General features: G+C 42.3%; 1 protein-coding gene and 1 long non-coding RNA gene across 4 annotated transcripts in view; one reads left to right on the forward strand and one right to left on the reverse strand.

Moving 5' to 3' along the window:
• Positions 1-6,032: 6,032 nt before the first annotated feature.
• Positions 6,033-21,882, forward strand: part of TFE3 (transcription factor binding to IGHM enhancer 3) — a 52,806-nt gene continuing 36,956 nt past the window's right edge. The window contains exons 1-2 of one of the 3 annotated variants that reach the window (XM_072991351.2): positions 6,033-6,433; positions 19,966-20,079. In XM_072991351.2, the coding sequence (XP_072847452.2) occupies positions 6,324-6,433; positions 19,966-20,079 (224 nt within the window). In that variant the 5' untranslated portion in view covers positions 6,033-6,323. Of the gene's footprint in view, positions 6,434-10,447; positions 11,049-19,965; positions 20,080-21,882 lie in introns of those variants that run through there. The other 2 variants (XM_072991350.2, XM_072991352.2) reach the window with 2 other exon arrangements.
• Positions 7,660-21,692, reverse strand: LOC144587099 (uncharacterized). The gene is made up of 2 exons (XR_013542273.1): positions 11,144-21,692; positions 7,660-9,817 (listed from the first exon to the last, which is right to left on the reverse strand). It is a non-coding gene; the product is annotated as an uncharacterized LOC144587099 (long non-coding RNA).

A 21,882-nucleotide genomic window follows, 5' to 3' on the forward strand; every position in this document is an offset into this window, starting at 1 on the left:
GCCCTGATGCTAAAAACATTTACTTGCGAATAAGCACCATTTTGTTGTAGAAAAATTGAGATGGTTCTAAAATAAGGTCAATGGATAAGTGCAATTAGCAACTGTATTGAGATATAGACTTGTCTGGCTTCCACTTGATTGTAAAACGCTTTTAAAAATAGAAAACAAGAAAGGATGCAATCATGAGCAGAGCAAATTCCCTGTGGGACCCCACACATTGGCCCAGTTGCTGGTACCAAAGCAAAGTGTGCTGCTTATATAACACCCCATAGTGTTAAAAGCTCTCTCTGGGTAGTTTACAGTTTCATTATGCAGGCTACACATTGCCTTTCCACCCCATCCCACCCCTTGGGTACTCAACTTACCAACTTTGGAAGGAGGAAAGGTTGAGTCTACCTCGAGATAGGTACCTAAGCCCAGGACTGCAGTACTGAAATCTAACCACTGCATCATGAGGCTGCATGCTGGAACACTAGGACTGCATGTTGGTACCCCTTTCAGGTGTCACTCACTATGTTCTCACCTGTTCCCTCTCCCTCCCCTTGGGTGTTGAACATGGTCTTTGGACCTAAAGTCCAATCTTGGCATTTGCTGTTCGGCCTCAAAGTGTCTTGGGCCTTCCCTGAGCACAACAAGGCTTATTTTTCTTCCCAAACAATGGGAACTTTACAAAAGCTTTAGAAGGCTTGGTTAATTCTCCAGAATTATGTTCTCCTTGGAGAACAGAATTCTGGAGAATTAACCTAGCCTTTGCAAAGATCTATTAATTTGCAATTAGAAGGTAGAAAGGTTAAAAACAAACTAACTGAATTTTTTTTGGCACAGAGTAATAGCATCCCTCCCTTGCAACAGAATCACCACAGACTAACAAGTCCAAAGCAGTCTTCTGCACACTCTAGGTTCATACTTGTAGCCCTTATGTTTCTAGAAAACTCTTTACGTCTGGAATGGGCAACATGTGTCTTTCCAGATATTACTGGATTGCAAGTACTATTATTCCTCTCACACACTGGTTATGTTGGCCAAGACTCTAGGAACTATAGCTGAATAACATTTGGAGGGCCTATCTTTGTTATATACAAACTGAACTGTCTAGCAGAGGAGTCAAAGTACTTTACTAAACTACAAATCCCAGGATTCCATAGGACAAATCATGCCAGTTACATTATACTGTACTGTAGAAACATTAATGCAGCACCTGTAAGACTAACTTCTTTTTATTTTTCAGAAGCTTTTGTGAGCTGAAGCATAGTTTTTCAGATTAATGGAGTGGTCCTGTCTCTGGGCGAGTAAACATTTCTACAGTTTTGAAACAATTACTACTTCACTGGGCTGGCCATGTGGTCAAGCTGTTGGATTACCATCTACCATCTTCCAAAACATTTTTTCTATTGAGAGCTTGTTGTAGGTGCTCGATGGCCCAAGAATATACTGAAGGCAACACTGAAATAACTTAATAAAGCATTTAAGGTTAGTTTGGAAGCTCCCACTCAAAACTGAAGTGCCTGATGAAATGCTTTCCAACAAGGGTCAAAAGAATTTGCAATAAAAAAGAATCAAGGATGCACAAAGGAAGAGAGAAGTGAGAAAACAAAGATATAACATCTCAACAGCCCGAGAAGCCCACCATATGCTAACTTTTCCCTCAGTGCTTCCATACAGTATCTGCTATGCATGTATACAACTATTTATTTATTTAAAATATTTTTATCCCACCTTGCACCTTAAAAATGACCCAAGGCAGCTTATATCATTCAAAGATGACATTTACAAGCGAAAATCAGAAAGTATACAAATATTAAAGAAGAATCAAACAAATACCACTAATATACCACTGAAAATGGTAAACAAAATCAACAAAAAACCAGATTCAAAATGACAAGGCATAACACTAAATTTTAAACACCTCTTGGATAGCCAATCACTAAGAGAAAGCCCATCTGAAGAGAAAGGTCTTCATCTGCAAAGATGAGGACAACCTGACTTCCCATGGGAAAGAGTCTGGGTGCAGCGACAGAGAAGTCCCTCTTTCATGTCCTCACCAAAGGTACCTGTAAAGGTGGTGGTGAGATAGAGAGAAAGGTCTTCCCTGATGATCTTAACACCTGGGCATGCTCATAAAGGAAGATTTGTGTGCCTTTGCTCAGCCTTAACGGCTCACTTCTTTTCTGCCTGTTCATTGTGAAAAATGAAGGACATTATTATTATTATTATTATTATTATTATTATTATTATTATTATTATTATTATTATTATTATTATTATTATTATTATTATTATTATTATTATTATTATTATTATTATTATTCCATTACTGTTTATGATGCAAATTGTTATTCAACTACATAGCTGCCTGCTTACCTTTCATACAGTGTAGATATAACTGTAGACTGAGATTGGTGGTAGTTTAGTCCTGTGGTTCACAATCTTTTGCCCTACAAATATTTTGTCCTGATCAGGCTATAACTCTCAGAAGCGCTTGCTAATATGGCCAAGGTCTGAGCCAGATATCCTAAACATATGTGTGTCTGTTTCTAAATTTGAGAACCATTGGTTTTGTCAAGATAAGATGGGCCCTTGCCCTAGTGAACTTATGGCTAACTCAAATACTGTATTTTCCATGGACAAAAAGCATTGACAAGTACTTCAAAGAGCCCTCCTTGGTATTTACAGCCAGCCACATTAATACATCTTGAACAGATCCAGCCATGTAGTGCAGCCAAGGCTCACAAGCTCAAAGGCCCACAACTTTCTGATTAGGATGGGCTATGAAATTATCCTTTATTCCACCCCCTTCCCTCTTAGCATAGCTATAATTCTCATCCTAGCTGATGAAGTCAAGGATTTCCCTAGAAACAATTTATTATTGCAAGCCATTCTTGTGGTGGTGTAGTAGTGGATAGTAGTGGATAGAGTGATGGACTAAAACTCTGGCAACCAGCATTCTGATCCCCATTTGGCCATGGAAACTCACTGGGGAAGCGGAACTGGTAAAAACCATTCCTTAAATATCCCACCACCTCTCCGTCTATGAGCCTGCCTGGGGATTAAGATCATCAGGGGAGGCCTTTCTCTCATTCCACCACCCTCACAGGTGCGCTTTGTGGTGGGGACGTGGGAGGGGACCTTCTCTGTTGTTGCTCCCAGACTCTGGAATTTCCCTCTGGAAAACCAGGCTGGCCCCATCTTTGCTGTCCTTCCGCAAACAGGAGAAGACCTTTCTCTTCGGGAAGGCTTTACCTTAGTGACTGGTGGTCTGAGGGGGGTTTTAAATGGATTGTTGTGCTTTGTTGTTTTAAATGTGTTTTAGTATTGATTTTATTGCTGCTTTTAATGTAATACTTGTATAATTCTTTTTAAATATTTGTATGCCTACTGTTTTTAGCTTTTAAATATTGTCTTTTTAATTATGTAAGATTAAGAGCTATTATCTTTTACAAACAATGTGATCTTCATTTGTTGACATGGCTTGATTCAGCTGTCTGCAATTTTTTTGGGGGGGGGGAACACAAGGACTGTTATGATGAGCATCTGTGCTGCCGGATTTTCCACACCACCACTGGACAGATCCTCTTGTGCCGAAAAGTCCCCACAAAAACTGCCATCTAAGCCAATATGGCTTAAACTAGAATCTCTCATTCATGTGCCAGGTTTTTATCTGCATGGAGGGGGAATTTCTTTCTTTTTAAAAAATATGCGTGAAATTTTTTTAATTGCACTCCCATCCCATGTTTGAAATGATATAGTCAGTTCTATCACCTTATTCTATTATATGTGTAGACAAGGCTTCTGTTTACTTACTCTGAGCTAAAAAACAACAACACTATGGTGGGGGAGAGACTCCTACTGAGTAGAATGTGATGGCTGCTTTGGGCAGCAGATTTGAGTTATCATTAAAGGTTAGCAAATGGCTTGTTGTTATTGCACTTTTAATGCTAGGGATGGAAGGACATAACCTGCGTGATTTTCTGTCTCATGCCCCCACATTACAAGGATGGTTTGGTGTAACAAATATCTTAGGTCAGTGGTGCCCAGAATCCTGGAATACATACATATAGGTATGTATTTGATTTATATACCACCCCTTTAGTGGAAACACTACTCTGGGTAGTATACAAATTTAAAATTCAGAACTCTCCTATATGACAATAAAATCAATATGGCGGTTCACTAATCTAAATATTAATGGAAAAAGAATAATAAAACAAAATAAAATATAAATTTGTATTAACAGCATCCGGGGAATAAGTTATGAAAGGCAGTTTTGCAGTAGGAGGTAAGAAAAGTGTGAGCTGTTTGCTCAAAGTGATATACATGTTGTTGTTACCTGCTGTCAAGTCGCCTCCAGCAACCCTATTCATGAGTACTGCTCAGCAATAAAAAGCTCAAGACTGTGGGTTCCTTTATTGAGTCAATTGATCTCATATTTGGTCTTCCTCTTTTCCTGCTGCTTTCAGCTTTTCCCAGCATTATTGTCTTTTCCAATGAATCTTGCCATCACGTAATGTGTTCAAAGTATGACAGCCAGCCTCCATTTCATTTTTGCTTCCACAGATAGTTCAGGCTTTATTTGCTGTTGGATCCACTTGTTTGTCTTTCTGGCAATCCAGAGTATCCACAAAGCTCTCCTCCAGTAATGCACATCAGTAATGAATGCCATCAGTAATCATAAAATCAAAGATAAAATTTGTACAATACTGTATATAAGTTGTTCCCATCCTGGGGTAACACAGATAGATGTTCTTCGACTGCAATTCCTAGAAGCCTTCACCACCAGCTATGCTGGCTGGGGTTTCTGGGAGTTGTAGTCTAAGAACACCTGGGTTATTCAAGGTTGAGAACCACTACAGTATAATATATGATAAAATAACAAAAAAATCAATATAGAGAAAAATAGCATAAATGTCAAGTGCTAGTATCAATAAACTTATTTTTTTAAAAAAAACTAATGGAATTATAAACTACTAGCTTCTTACCCTAGATTGCATTGGAGAAACAGTTAAATATAATTTACTACTAAACTACTTGTAACTTTAGTTTGGAAAATTGGAAAAAATGTAAAAAAGAAACTTACAGTAGTCTCACACCTGTCTCTTCTAAACATCAATGGGACTGACAACCAGGGAAGAGGGTGAAGGTCTGCATCATAAGGAAGGTTTGACAGGTGCTCATAACAAATAAGAACTAATTTTGCTATATTTATCAGTGGAAACTGTATGTAGCCTTGGCTATGCATGTAACAGAATAAGGCTAGAGAATGGATTCTACCACTTCTTAGTTGTATTGGAACTACAATTTTAAATATGTTTGTGCATATTAAAAGACAGAAAAAGCCCTCCGGTTTTACACTTACGAGTGAAAAGTATATATTCTGTAGATTTTCTATTTTTTAAAATAATAAACACATACCATCTGTTCGAAAGGGAATAATGTGAAGCATATGACATACTGCAGCAAATATAAGCTGCGGTATGGTGAAATCGTGGCACTGAATGAATAGCAATGGGTTGATTCTCTGATGGCTATTCAATAATACTCTTTATCTACATCAGAATCTCTCCCCGCGCGGGGCATAAATCTATTCGAATTAATAGTGGCATACACAGTGTGATATTCACAAGGCAGCCATACTTGAAATCTAATGAAAATAACAAGAGAGGGGCAGAAGAAATGCTGAATGAGGGGCATTCTTTGGCCATGTCGTCTTCTCGTGCAAGGTTTTAAGTTCAAAGATGAAAACTAGGGAGAGCACGAGGGAGGCTTGGAGGAGGTTCCACTTTGTGTGACCTGCAACCTGGGTTTTTACAAATATCTGTTATGCCAGCCCTTCTGCACCGACTCAGAGGCACGCTTGCTAGTCCCATCACGTCCCTGAGCTGAGCGGAAATAAGTTAAACCCCGTTACAAACAAAAGACCTCTGGTAACGAGAGGCTTTCTGAAGGACCTCCCGGTTCTCCCTTTACCTCCTCCCACCTTCACCAGAGGGTGGATCCCAAGCCTGATGTCATTTCCCGTGGAGATCCCCTTCCCCCCGACCCCCCCTTTCCTCCTTGAGCCGGAAAATGAGGCAATATCCCAGCTGGCTGTTTTTCGCGAGCTTTGGGAGGGGACGGTTCTCCTCTTGATTTCGCTTCTGGCTCGCTTTTAAACGCAGCCCCCCCCTCCCCGCTGCTGCCGCCGCCGCCGCCGCCGCCGCCGCCGCCCTCTTCGTCCCCTCCTCTCCATTTGGGCTTCCGATTCAGGCTGGGATCTTGACCAGCCTGCGGAGAGGCCTGGATTTGCACTCCGGGGAGGCTCCACTTGGGGGTGGGTGGGGAGGGGAATGATGTCCCATGATACGGGCGAGAGGCCCCCCAACCCTGAGCCGCCCCCCGCCACGGTCTACGTCCTCGTGGAGGACCCGCGCTCGACTGACGCCCTGCAGCTGCTCAGGTGAGTCCAAAGGCAGGCGGCGAGAGCGGGGTGTTTGCACGGGTTGCGAATCCCCCGTGCAAGAGGGGCGGGAGGTGCTGGTATGTACTACCTATATTTTGCTCATTTCTGGAGCAACGATCGCTCGTGAGCGGGAAGAGTCTTTCGACGGACTGTTTTGTTTTGCGCCGATGGGGTGAAAAGCCAAGTTCATCTTGTACACAGAAATAATGTATCCAAAATGTGAATGTGAGGGAGGAAGTGCAGAACTGAGTGCAGAGCATGGTGAAACACCCCTGATACTGTACTCCATATTTTGGACTCCAGTCCGCATCAGCCCCAGCCAGCATAATCAGGGACTGTGGGAGTTGTATTCTTTTTTTAGACTTTTGGAGAAGTTGGGAGGCAGAATGTCTGCTTTGCATTTGCTGAAAACCACGAAAGCATCTCTCTCTCTCTCTCTCTGTCTCGGGGGATTGGGGTGCTGGCAAGTGTAGTGGAAGGAGTGTCTTCATGATTCAGTTTCCTTCTGTTTTGCTGACAGCAGTCCTTCTCCGTGGTGCCATTTTCACTTCTTGTTTTTAAAAACTTTCTGCTGATCTCAACTTTTACCTGAATCCAGTGGCAGACTTGGGCTTTCTTGCTGACTAATTTTAAAATCATTACTTTCTACTCCTTAGAAGAGGCCTGCCTCAGGCTGAATTTTTGCTGAGACATGTACTCTATGGTCCCAGCCTGCTAGATTTTATCCTCATCCAGGCAGTCTGGATGTTTTTTGTACTCCGGTCGTTGTTGTTGCTACCAGGATAGGCCTTTTGTTCTAGGGCAGTGGGGTTGTACAGTATGGTTCATTTGAAGAGCTGCAAACAATGTCCTCAAGTTTTAGCCAGTTGCTGTGTAGTTGTAGCTGTTTTTTAACAGGCAAGAAACAGACCAAAAACCTAACGGACAAAAATTGTTCCACAAATCTATTGCATTTTGCTACTGATACATTTTGATCCCAGGCAGTGTCATGTATTGGAAGAAAAAGTGTCCTATGCCATTTTCCAGCCTGCTGTAATGGCAAAAAGCAGGAATGGCTTTCCAGTTGCCAGTAAATTGGGCCTATTTAGGTGGCAACAGTGGATTTTTCATCAGGTTTCATGAATACAAGACTTAGTTACCTCATCCTTAATCCTATCCATTTTTCTAACCCTGAGTATACTGGAATTCCCATGGGGTTAGAAAATACCCCAGCAGTCATCCCGTTTGTTTGTTTGTTTGTTTCATTGAGTTATATACCACCCCATTAGTGTGATGAATGGTAAAGACTTGGATCGAATTCGCATCTTTCTTCCAGACATAGTGTGTAACCATGGGGGAATCATTTTTGTCTGCTTCAGTTTCTCTTACCTGTGGAACAGGGATAAGACTATGTTCTATCATTTACTGTATTTGCCATTTCTACTTCCTCTAGTTAGTACAGTAAATGTAATAGGAGTGTCTCTAACTGGAAAGTAAAAAGGCGTCTCCAAAACAGAGTCCACAACAACTGAGTGTGAAGTACGTAATTTGGTTGTTGCAGTGATTTTAATTGCTTCACTATTAGTTTCAAAATGTTTGTTAACGGCTCTGACACTGTTTTTACTATAGAGATAGCATAGATATATAGTCTATAAATAGACTAAATAGACAGGTAAGCAAATAAGTAGGTTATCTTTAAACCGGCTGGTAAGAGTTCTGCATTACTTTAAAGTATGTATTCATTTCCAATTCCCAGCTTGATGTAATTTGTGCTAGATAAAACTCAGACTTCCCACAGATTTGTTTTGCTAGGTTTTGCAGTTCTCCAGAAGGCACACAATCCAGCAGGACTTGAACAAGGTGAGGGCAAAGGTGTTCTTCCCCCAGGTGTTATTTATTCTAGGGTTGGCCTGCTATGAAATTAAACATTCACATATCCACAGTTTTCCAGACTTTCACACAGGTGTCTCTCTACACCTTGTCTGGAGTGGCCAGGTTTTATTTATTTATTTTATTTCTCTGTCATCCATCCAGTAAGAAGCCACAACTCTGGGTAATCTACAACAGTATTAAAACACAGCCACCTCTCTGACCACCATAAATTAAAAAATAAAATAAAATAAAATTTCAACACAACAAAAATAATAAAGACAGCGACAGTAAGGCCACAGCTGAGGTAAATGATACAACAGGGGATCAAGAAAAAAAACTAAGGAAGGGGAAGGATACTTCTGAAGGCTTATTTTAAAAGCTCTCTCTTTCCAAAGGCCTAAAACGAGGGTGCTTGGCAGATCTCAGGTGAAAGAGAGTTTTATAGAGACAGGGCCACTACCAAGAAGACCTGGTTTCCGGTCCTCTCTAAGTAAAGGCACCCATAGAGACAAGGTCTGTGAGGAACTGGTGATGCAGGTAGAAATTCTGTGGGAGTGATGTTTTGACAGTTTTAAAATCTGGGACATTTGACTGCAGATTATGTGCTCTGTCTACCTCTGTCACTGAACTAGGGCTGACTGGGCTGTTTTTTTCTCTTCTTGCCCCTACCTACAACATACCTAAAAATTAACACTAATCACTAATAATACTATAATACTAAGTTCCCATTGTAAGATAGCTGGAGCTCTGGACAAGAACACCTCTCTCAGAACAGAGGTATGCAACTGTGGCCTTCTCTATAATTTTGGATTACAATTGGCAGAATCTATTATCTGGTAATTAGGACTGATGGGAGTTTGTAGGCAAAAAATTAAAAAGCATCTGGACAGCCAGAGTTGCCCAATCCTATCTTATACTGCAGAGATTTATTGTGACATTTTCCTGTAGTCCTCACTTGACATCACACAGAACAGGTGCTGTTAAAAAACAAATTATTTATTTTTGTAAGAAAAAGAATTATATCCTTCCCTTACAGTTATTATAGTTGATCTTACTAAAGGCATTCCCAATGTGGATTTTAGATTTTGCTTTACTCATATAGATCTTTCATTTTTGGAACTGAACAGCAGTGATGGCAGTTAAGAAGAAGTAAACTATAATTACAAGTAATAATAAAACAGATTGGTCTGTATGGAATCAGGGCAGGAAACAAGTGGGATTAACAAGAATATTTACTGGTTAAACATTTGCATGCCAGATGAATAGATAATGTCATATCTAAATGTAAACAACATAATGAGCAAGGATATCTGAACATCATCATGTGCCGTGAAGTCATTTCTGACTTATGGTGACCCTTTCCATGGTTTTCTAGGTAGAGAATACTCAGAAGTGGTTTCCCGTCTTCTGGGGGTGTTGCGTGTAGTGCAGTTTGCCCAAGGCTACACAGGTTGGTTCCTTGGAGGTACAGTTGGGAAATGAACTCCCAAGCGTATATACAACTGGAAATGAAAAGAAGTGTTGTAGCACCTGAAAGACACATTTATTTCACTGTGAATTTTCTCAGAACACTTCCCCAGATTCGTAAGTTACTGAAACCCTTTAAAACGCTGGCTGAGGCACCAACCCTCTTGAGTGCATGGGGATTTCCTTATGAATAATCTATATTGTACATGGATTGAGGGCAGCACAACTCAGGCCCATACTGTGCATACGTTATATGGACGAAACACTTTGTGACTTCCATATAAAGATTTGGAGGATCAGGCTGCTGTAAGCGCCCAACCAGACTCAGCTTCGCCTTGTTCGTAACCGCAGAGTTCACTGGGACTTCACTCTGTTCCACCCTAAGAGTGTCCAGGACTGTAGTTACGCGGTTATCACCAGTACTAAAGGCACAAGCTGAGCAGCAGCCTTGGAAATAAGTGTGTATAAAGCGCAACCCTGTATGGGTCCGCTAAGAAGTCAAGCTCATGGAGCTCAGCGGAGCTTCCTTCCAGCTCCTCATGGCTCAATGTGGCGTCACCCTCATCCCTTCTCCCGTTACGTTGTTGAGCGCCTTCCCGGCCCCACAGGAAAAGAGGCCCGGCGACGGAATGCGGCGCGGGCCCTTTAAGGAGGTCAGGTGACGGAGAAGGGGAGGAGCATGTGGCTGTGGGAGCTGGAGGAAGGACTCGGGCTCGCCCCCTAGAGGCCAAGTGGGCACATCGCAGAGCAGCAGCCTTGCTTGTCGCGGGCGCCTCTACGCGCGTCCTTATTCCTGCCTGGGTTGGCTATTAATAGCTCCAAAACAAGGACGCTTGGGTAGATGCGCAACGAGGAGCGCGTTTTTTCCTCCCTGGGAATCGACGGGAAGGCTGCGGAGGGGGGAGGGCGTCGTCGTGTGAATGCCTGCAAGCAGACAGGGCGGGTTTCTGCTTCTCTCCCCCTCTTCTTCCTCCTCCTGCCCCCACACGCATCCAGGGATGCCCGGTTAAAATGCTTCTCCAAAATGGCCCGCACCAGGAAATGCACCGAGCCCTCCTGGCCAGAGGCCTAAAAGTGGGGCAGGAAACCGGAGGCACCCTCCGATCCCAGGGCGCACGGAGTCAGCCCAGCGGCCGGGATCTGGGAAAGGAGGGGTCGGAAGCCCTTGCTTCCTCCCCGGGCTCGCTCCCCTTCCCCTCCGCCCTCGCTTGCCCGAGGCTGGCTGGTGGGGCAAGCAGACACGCGGCGTGGCATCGCTGGGAAAGGAGTCCGGCTGGCGAGGTGGTGGTTGGAGGTGAGCGGGATCCGGGCCCCCATCAGGGTTCTTACTTTTCTTTTCTAGGGAGGTTGATCAGCTTGCTTCCCCCCCCCCCTCAAAAAAATACCCACCTCGTTCAATCGCCTGGAAGAATCGCACTCCCGGGTTTCAAAGCGGTGGGTTGGAAGAATCCACGTCGGAAGTGCTCTCCCCGTGAACCGCCGCCCCGTCCAAGAGATAATAAAGCACAAAAGGCGACAGCCGGGGTATCCTATCTCTGGAGAGTTACCACCAGATATGGTCACTGGTTAAATAAAAAAAAATACATGACCTGGCGGTGGATATATTATAGTTTCATTTGATGCCCTTCAGTAGCGAAGAGCGCTTTTCCCTTCAAAAGGGATTTTATTTTATTTTATTTTTTTAAAAAATCTATTCAAGTAAATTTTACTTCTGAATCCAAGGTTTTTCGGAGTCTCTCTCTCTCACCCAGCTGTTGTGTAAAAAAGAAAACGAGAGAACTTGCGTGTATTTTTGGTTTTTAATAGGGTGTGTGGCTTGCCCTTCTGGAATGTTGTACCGGTTTTATTTGCATCATGGAAGACTTTTGTAACTTCTTGGCATCCCGCTGCCTAGTCTTCTTTCTGGGAGTTCCACTGTTCAGATGTCACTTGGGCTCGGAAAGATTGCAGGCCTTGCACCCATTTGCCTCTGTGGGAGTTCCACAGAACTGTCCCAGGACTTAGTCAACATGCTTAGGATTTTGCTGTAAGTGGTGTCCAGCTTCTGTAGTAAGGGTGCTGCTGAGTCCTTGAAGCTGGTTTCTCCAGTGTGCTGCCTGCCTGAAGAGTGTAGACTGAAACTTTCATCATGGAGTTTGGAGATGGTGGGAGTTGTAGTGAAAATTGTCATAGGAGAAGAGAAGCTGAAGACAGCTACCTTCCAGGGCTTGGAAAAGGGCATCCAAGATACTGTTTACTTTCATAAACCCCCTTCTGGGGTTTGTTATTGTTATTAATTAAAGTCTTGTCCATCATCTGCTCTTTAGTAAGTTGATGAGCATCTTGTTGATACCTTGAGAGACATGGGCTTCTGTTGTTGTGTTTGTTTTTTTGGAACTTGTGGATCTGCAGCTTTAACAAAATAAAAGTTACGATTTGCTGCAAGAAGTGAACACTGATGTTATTATTAGTTCTTTTAGTTTCTTCGCTTTGATCTCTAAGTCTTGCTGTTATAAACAAATGTAGATAATGTGGTTTGGTTTTTTTTAAAAAAAATCATGTATTTGGTCATCAGAACTAACCTAATTGGAAGGACACTTCTCATTAATCAGTGGGGCCATTTCATGTAAGAGCTTTGAAGATCAAAGATTTGAGAGTTTTTCTTAGGGTGGATTGTGTGGTGTATTCTTGTTTACATGTCTATACTTGTGGCAGAAGTAAGAGATTTCCTTGGAGGTTCTTAGCAGTGGTGTTTAAACTTTGCATTGGAGAAATTTAACTGTTTCGCTGGTTCTTACGGCAGCTCTACACTGTGGACTGAGAAGTAACAACTTGAGTTTTGTTGCAAATGAGTGCTACCATGTGAAAATTATAAGCGGATGTTTGGAAGTCCATGGCTGAGGCTGTGTAAAAGACTACTGTACAAAGAATTGCCATAGAATGTGGTATTTTGCTTCAGGACTGGATTAAAGCTGCAGTCATAAACACACTGGCTGGGGAATGAGGAAAATCCCATCGAAGCCTGCGGAATATCTTCTGTGTTAACACGTGTAGAGTTGGACTATATATATCTACATGCTTGAAAATTGTTATATAAAACTCAACTCATTAAACAAAATGCTGTTTTTGGTCAAGTTCTTAATTGACCAAAATACTTCTAGTTGATTGACCAAACCAATTAAACACTTGAACACTGCTGCTCAAATGATGCTGAACATTTATGCTATAGCATATTTCAAGCAGGGAAAGTGCTTCACATATGGCGTATGGAAGTTGAATGTGCTAACAATGATGTATTAAAATAACTGTTATTACAGTGTGCTTTAAAACAATCTTGTGAAGTAGGCCAACCTTGTTATCTCAGTATTTAGGATAGCAATTATGTAGCTGCGAACTGCTTTACCGTGATTTCATGCTCACTCTGGGATTTTGAACTGGAGTTGCTCAGCTTATAAGTCATGTGCATCTTGACTGCTGTGCAAAGGATGAGGAACCTTTGTTCTACAAGACATCTTGGTCTTGAACTTTCACTCTCTCTTAAGATTTGCCGCCCTACATGCAGCCAGTGGTAGTTATTAGAGGTTAAAACAATTGGAGTCTTAAGATTCCTCCAGGTTTCCCACTGCTTTGTATTATACCTGCCCTCCAGAAAGTCCAAGGAGATACATTATTTGGATGTTCGACTAAATGTGCAGATCATTTTATTCCAGGAGGCTAGTTGGGTGCTCTTGTCCTAATGCTGATGAAAAATACAAAAACCTTTCAAAATGGATTACTTTTTTTAAAATATGGGTGGGAGGGATATTGCTATGTATCATTTGCATTTCCAATCCAGTTCTCACACATTCGTTCATCAAATTGCTGGGATGTGTCTGCAGTGGCAGTGCCTTGAATTCATACCAGTTCTGTGAATCTTAAGGAAAAGACACTAGGAAATGTGTTGTATATTGAGGAAATTGGTCTTGTGGTTGAGGCAGTCAGTTGTACATCCAGCAGTAACAAGTGAGAATTGCAGCACATTGTTGTACGATGGAACTGCCCTTGTTCAGGGTAACGAAACTCAGACATCTTACCCTTTTACGGCATACTCTATATGAGTAGTTCCCAACTTTGAGTCCCCAGATGTTCTCAGACTACAACTCCCAGAACCCCCTGCCAGCACAGAAGGAGGTAAAGGCTTCTGGGAGTTATAGTCCAAGAACATCTGGGGGCCCGAGGTTGGGAACCACTTTTCTATATCATTCTTCTGCTTCCTTGGCTTTCCATCCCTCTCTGTCTGTAGTTACTGAACATGTTTAGTCCTTGTGTTTAATCCTTTCACGATTGCTTCTCCAGAAGCTTTACGGACGTCTGAAATATTTGATTTCAGTGTTTGGTGTGCAGACGAATGATAGAGCCACCTTGACGAAGCTCAGTAGGTTCCCCTCCAGTTCTGGTGATACTTCCCTGTTGTGAGAAGAAGCTGTTATTTTTCCTCCATAAAGATCTCTTATACAGATGTAGTAGGTTTGGTATCTGTATGTGTGTGTAAGGTAAATATGTGCACGCATGCACACATATAGGTGTCCAGGTACTATATGTTTTTAATCCTACCTAGGTAACCCTTTTCATTAAATCTGTAAGGCACGGCTGGGAGCTTTTAACCTTCCAGAGTTGTCAAAGCATAACTCTCACAACCGTAGCTGGGGCTTAGAAGGTGAAACCCAAATCTTTGGAAGGCCAGAGGTTCCCCATCCCTGCAGTAGGACTGGCCGATATTCTAATCCTAGTAGCTAGAGGTAAGGGCTGAAGTTGAAAGATGGCTCAAACTAATGGGGAGTGACTCAGGAATTTGTGGTGGAAGCAAAAGGACTACCTAGTTCATGGTTCTGTCAATTGAGGGAAGTGATCCTGCCATAAACACATTATGGAGGCATTGTGAGGGGAGCCAGGAGGAGCAGGCGTCTTACACATCCCACTTGGATAACTGACAAGCGTGCCAGCTAACAGAGAGAAGGGTTTGAAGAGTCAGCTGGATGTGGCACGATGAGTGGGAAGCATAGGAATAGAACTGAGGGGACAGTAAGCTTTGGGGAGTGTCTTTGAGTCTTGGACTTCGGATATTATATTATATGGGGCAATTTCAGATGACCTGACGTTAAATAGATGGCTGAATACCTTATCATTCCCCCTCCCTCTTTCCCCCCATACATTCTGTTTAGTTCACAAGAGTAAATTAAAAGTTTTATAACTTTGCTTTTGTGCAGGATGATTACTGTAGTGATTCTGTCACTTGGGAGAGTCAGAGATAGTGGCCATAGCCTTGCTTGATAGTGAGTTAACAGGGATTTCAATCCAAACTACAGTAGTCTAAATACTGCACCTGGCCGTAGAGCCAAGGTTTCGCAGCCTAAATACCCCTTTGAGCTTCCTGGAAGAGGGCTGGCAGAGATTGGAGCGTGTTGATGGCTGATGAAGGAAGGCACCCCTGCCACCTCTGTACTTTTTGGGCCAGCTGTCTGGTCTCAGAGAACCACCAGAAGGAGGTGCTGGCAAACCACTTATGAGGACTTTATACCTAGAAAACCTTGGGGAAGGGTCATCATATATTGGTGGCATATAATCATTATTATTACATAGTGCCATTTCAGTGGGCACCCAGTGTGATGTAGTGAATAGCATAGGGCATGGGTTCAATTCCCTGGCTCTGCCATGGAAACTCATGGAGGCTGGAACTGGTAAAACCACTCCTCAAATACCTCATTTACCTTGAAAACCCTATTAAGGATGGCTGTAAGACAATTCTGACATGATGGCATGTAACAACGCAACCATTCCAACATTGCCGTTGTGGTACTTAATGTTTCTTCATCATGGCCTCTGTGAAATCACACATTGGGTGCTACTTTGCGCCTGCATGAACACTTCAGAATGTGCTAGAGCCTTAGGAGATGAATTTCTGTCAGAGCCTTTCCTTCTTACATTTGCTGATCTTCACTTTTCTAGTTCCAGCTGTAGATGCTTAGGAATTGATAGATCTTCAGTATAGATAAGTGTCTCTTTAACTTTTTTTTAAAGCTATGCCCCTTTTGATAGTTGCGAAAATGCCACGTTCCCTCTCAAAACCTAATAATTTTATTTAGAATTCCAAATATTGCAACTAAAACCAAATCCAAGCATTTGTAACTTTAAGAAAAACAAAATATTTATTTTAATCTGTGTTTGCTACTGTTTGCTAAGATGTTGCGGTCCACAATATACGAAAGAAGCAGTTGGTGTAAAAAATTGGTGTAAAAACCCACCACAACAACCATCAATTGGTGTAATTGTTTTTGTTTACTGTACAGTATTTTGAATTAAAGTGGCCAGATTCCTATTAGTGTCTGTATCATGTTTGTGTCACTTGCCATGGTTCTTCAATGAGATGATAGGGTACATCTCGGTCACATGCATGGTAATGTTCCCAATTGCACAAGGAAGATGTGCCCTAGCACCTCATCTGTTTGTTACATTTAGCTGTTTCGGGTTATATAAAACTCCATGGGGATTCCAAGGACAGAATATATTTTTCCTAACTATGCACATCTCCTCTGAAATACAGAGGGCTGCCAGGTACTGAATGGCACCAGAAAGGAAATAAAACCAATGGCAGGCAAGCTTCTCTGGCAGAATAGTGTTCCAACAAAAACCTTACTTTCCTAAAAAGATTGAGTTCAAGTGTTGCCTTTGTCACAATCTCACCAGACAACGGCCAAATCTCAGCCTCACCCATATACAGTGGTGCCCCGCTTAACGATGACCCCGCTTGATGACGAAATTGCTTTATGATACCTTTTTTGAGATCGCTATAGCGATCACAAAACAATGGTTCCAGTGGGCAATTTTCGTTTAACGATGATTTGGTCCCTGCTTTGGGAACCGTTTTTTCGCTTGATGATGTTTAAAAACAGCTGATTGGCGGTTCGCAAAATGGCTCCCCGCTGTTTTCTGGACCAATACAGGGATTGAAAATGGCCACCCTATGGAGGATTTTCGCTGGACAATAAGGTATTTCCCCCATTGGAACGCATTGACCGGTTTTCAATGCATTCCAATGGGGGTTTTTTTGCTTGACGACAATTTCGCTGTACAGCGATTTTGCTGAAACGCATTATCGTCGTCAAACGTGTCATCACTGTATATGGATAATGATACTGATCTACATTACAAGGTTTTTTTTTGCAAGGATTAATGGAGGACCCAAATATTGTTGAACTATGAGCCCCATTATTTCTTGTTATTGGGCAGGCTAACTCAGTGCTTCCCAACCTTGGGTGCCCAAGATGTTCTTGGACTAAAACTCTCAGAAGCCTTCACCACTAGCTGTGCTGGACAGCATTTCTGGGAGTTGTAGTCCAAGAACATCTGTGGATCCAATGTTGGGAACCACTGGGCTAACTAATAAAAATTATTTAGCAACAACTATAGGACCCCATGTTTCCCAGCACTGGAGTTAATCCATATGCAATATTTTGAGCACTTGCAGTGTGCTATGTAAATATTATGTGGTATTGTTAGAAGTGTTTGTTGCTCTTATGTGCCTTCAAGATGGAAGGCCCATCAAATTTCCCATATTGACTGTCAATTAAAAACAGTCCTTTTCTTCACTTGAAAAGGTTAATAAATGCAATATTCTTAAATTGGTTATTATGCTTAGAAAGCAATTTGATGTAATTTCAATAATTTTAAAGTAATTGAGCTTTTTACCCCAGAGCACCTATTTCTATTCCTTTGTATGCACCTTCATTAATGTTTTTAGATTCCTCTTCCGAGAGAAGACTTTCTTTTTTCTGAATCATGCTTGGCCCCTAGAGAAAGGAAGACAGGTCGATTAATTTTCTTGCATAATAGGGCAAAGAAAGGCCGGTCCTGTAGCCCTGAATCTGGTGATCAGTAACCCCCACGTTTACTAGTTTTCTCAGGCAAAGTCTGCTTTCTCTGTGGTCAGACACCAAAATTGCTTACTTCCTTTTTGGTGAGATTTTTTAAACATTCTCTTAGCGATTAGCAGGTTTCTCTTTCACTTCCTCATATTTGTTTTTTTATTTATTTTATTTATACCCCGCCTATCTGGTCTTGCGACCACTCTGTGGCAAAGTATTCTGTGGCAAAGTATTTTTCTTTTGAACCCATATCTATCACAGCCATTCTATACTTTCCTCTTTGAGTTTGGAATTTTTCCCACCACCTCTGCATTATCAGGAATATTTATTTATTTAAAAATATTTTTACTCCCTCACTTTTTTTCTTTTTAAAACAACCCAAGGCAATCAGAGTGGTATTTGTTTGATCTTTTAAAATATTTGTGTACTTACCGCTTTTAGCATTAAATATTGTATTGTCTTTTAATGGTGTAAGCTGCCTTTGTCTACTCATTATTTTTAGCTTTAAATATTGTCTTTTAATGAAGTAAGCCACCTTGGGTCATTTTTAAGGAGAAAGGCAGGGTAAAAAAATATGTTAAATAAATAAATAATAAAGAGAAATGGGAAATGTAGATCTCCCCCCCCCTCCTTTTTTTCCTTACTAAAATTTGCAGAACCCTGGCGTCATTTAGTTAGACATTTGTGGGATTCTGGGCCGTTGTAGCTGTGGGGGGGGGGGCAGAATCCCAGATGTTTCTCATTTCTGTCCTTTGCTCAGTCATCAAGGTTTGGTTGCCAATTCCATACAAGGTTTAATGCCTCTTCTGTGCTATACAAGAGTGGTTCGTGAGGCAGTCAGAGATTCCACTTGGCTCCCAGCCAGCATTTGTCTGTGGATCCTTTCATGGGTGTGGGTGACAGTGAGATAGGATGTCTCGTGAATCCTATCACTCTCCTTCAATTCTGAGATGCAAGACCAAGGTTCAGAATGTCAGTGCATATGACATATGATCAGTCTTAAATTGTGTGAGTAGCTAGGAGCTACTTTGAGCCAGTTCCTTTGTCTGGAAATGAGCCCTATCCTGGAAGAGGCAATCAGTGAATTTAGACAACTAGGGTATTTATGACATACAATGGTCTGCATTAATGCCAAATAACAGGAGTCCAATAGAACTAACGAAGCAGACAGGGGAGAAGTAGTGTTGGCCTACAGTTGCTACGATCCCGCAGCCATCCCTCTAGCTCAGCACCCTTGTTCCCCACTATGATCGGTCAGATGTTTCTGGGAAGCTTATAGGCAGGTCATGAGAGGAACCAAAAGAAACACCTGCTGGTGATTCCCAATACTGTATCTGGCCTGATCAGTTGGAAGTCACAGGGTAGACACCCACTGCCAATGTATGCTTGTTTAAGGGACATTGCTTAAGACTTAGCAGTAAATTGTCACTCATGAATAAGGTACTGATTGTATTCCTAGGCGCATGCCAGATTGTGCTGCTGGGCATGTGCCCAGGAACACAGCCAGCCGCTCGTCAATTTTACACAGGACTATCAAAATGTGAAAAGTCAAGCAGATTGGTTTTTAAAAGGGTATAGCTCCACTTTGGCACCATGAAGAGCAAAACAAAAGCAATGCCAACAACTGTTGCCAGCAGAAACAATCAAACGCCTCTCTAGGAAGCCATGTTTTGATCAGCTTCAGTGTTGGGGTGGTCCCTCGGGAGAGCATTCTGTTGGGCTACAGCTGAGAATGCCTTACTCATTGGGGATGCTTGCCAAAGGTTGATCACGTAAGGCAGTGGTTCCCAACTATGGGTAACCCAGGTGTTTATGGACTGCAATTCCCAGAAGCCTTTGCCACCTGCTGTGCTGGCTGGAGTTTCTGGGAATTGCAGTCCAAGAACACCTGGATTCTTGGGAGCCATTGAAATAAGGGAATGCAATGCCAAAGAGGAGATGAGGGGTGTCCGTGCAGTAATCTAGTTCCAAGACACGACTAACATATCTCATGTAGACATCTAGCACAGAGGTTGAAAATGTTCCTTTTTCAGACTAGGATTCCCAGAGCCTTTTAGCTCTCAAAGCATCTCAGTTTCCAGAATGGCATTTAAGGACGGGCCCATGCAAAACATGGTGATGGTAGTCTACCGTGCAGATAACTGAAGCGTATGTGAGTACACCTGGTCTGATCTCCCCAGGAGAGTATCTGCTGTTGACAATCTTTTGTTATCCAGAGAGTGGCTTATAGGGCTAGAGTTTTGGTTTATCAAGTGAGATAACAGCCTGTAGAGTTAAAAAAAAATAGAATTGGCTATTGTGAGTCACCCCTTTGTGTATTTCTTCCAACAGCCTCAACTCTGTGCTCCCAGAGTCTGGGATCGTGGCCGACATTGATCTGGAGAACATCCTCTCACTGAGCAGTGACAGCTTCTACGAACTGAAGAGTCAGCCCATTGGTGTCAGGTAGGAACATGGAGGGTAGCCTTGGAAGCTTGAACAGCTATCTCCTGAGGGGTGTTAGCTACCTAGAGGTGGTGGAGGAGGGAGGGTTTATGGATAGCCCAACACATGATGGAGTCCTGCCATTGATTTCTCTCAGTTTTTCTGGTGCTATGTGCAAGAAGACAAGAAACCAAATACTATCCATCTTTGGTGTAGATTTTATCACCTTTCTCTTCAGAATGCTCACATAATCTTTTAGCTCTTTGCATTAAAGTTGGTAGTTATAGCTGCTATTGCTTCAAGAATTATGTAATTTTGTATTTCTGTAGCTGGGGTGGAGTGGTGCTTGGGGACCTGGGGGAACGATCCATTTAGATGTCCCCTTCGTTGTTTTACATTGAGGGCTCTAAACTTCTGCTGGGGCTCATTTGAGGACGGTGACCTACTGAGAAGAAGCGCTGAGGTGAACTGAGGATAGACTAGAGCCATCCTTCGTCTTTACTGTGTCAGTCTCGCTCTGCAGTGATAACCACCTGTTTACCTAACAGGGCATTGCTGCTACTGCAAAGGATGTTTCATATTATTTTTACACCTATAAGCTCAACACAGTTCAGGAAACACCTGATGCTTCTGCTGATATAACAAACCTACAGTATCTCCAAGGTCTAGAAAATGACATTTGTAAAATTAGAAATGCCTGTCTCCTAAACTGAAATATAATTGATTTTTTGCCTGATATACTGTGGTAAATGCTGAAATTTTATACTTATAGCAACAATCGTTTTTCATTTGGAACCTGGATTCCTCACCCCGTACGTAAACACTCCCTTTTGCATCAGTGGCTTAAAAGTAAAGATTGAATCTTGTCCCTTGGTTTCTCCCAGCTCTCTTTTTTCCTCTCAAGCTGTGCCTTTATGGATGACATTCTATGGAAATATATTTTAGACACAGAGCCTTTGGCTGCCCAGATGTTTTGAACTTCAGCTCCTGAAAGCAACAGCCAAAGAGTTTTCCTTCTGATCCCCTGGAGAGGCAAAATTTAGAGGATAGTGTAGATCATATTTTGAAGTTAAGGTAAGTTTAGTAGACACTGGCCTATAGTACAGAGATGTAGAGCATCTGTCTTTAAGTTATTGTGGGACTCCAGATCCTGTCAGCCCCAGCCAACATAGCCAGTGGTGACGGACGGTTGGAGTTGTAATCCAGCAATATCCAGAAGGTCTCACCTTCCCCGCAGAGGTTCTGCATCCTTTTGCAGAAACTGATGGCTGTTCTCTAACTCATGTTGACCTTTGGACTTAGCAAGGCAGCCAGTCATGTAATAACAATGCAAACAATGGGAAGGAAAGCAAACAAGTCGGGGAAATTCCCATTCCCTTTGAACTTACTGTGGTTCCCTGTATCCGATTTTTTTTTTTAAGCAACAAGGCCTGCCTTTGCATTCCCTTGCGTTATTTCCTTGGAGCAAGGGAGTCTTCTAAGCTTGTGCTGAGTGACAATTCATCTGTTGCCTGGTTTTCATTTGGTTTGCCGTGCTTGCATGTTCTAAGTAGCAGTGATTGGTCAGTTTCCCAGCACATATATGTTCACAAGAGATAACTTTGTGCAATGAAACTGTCAACTTAGGGCACCTACATAAAGGGTTTATGCAAATCGCCATACAATGATTCCATTTCTCTCTCTCTCTCTCTCTCTCTCTCTCTCTCTCTCTCTCTCTCTCTCTCTCTCTCTCTCTCTCTCTCTCTCTCTCTCTCTCTCACACACACACACACACACACACACACACACACACACACACACACACACACACACACACACACACAC

The sequence above is a fragment of the Pogona vitticeps genome, chromosome 2 (genome assembly GCF_051106095.1).
Source record: "Pogona vitticeps strain Pit_001003342236 chromosome 2, PviZW2.1, whole genome shotgun sequence".
Lineage (NCBI taxonomy): Eukaryota > Metazoa > Chordata > Lepidosauria > Squamata > Agamidae > Pogona > Pogona vitticeps.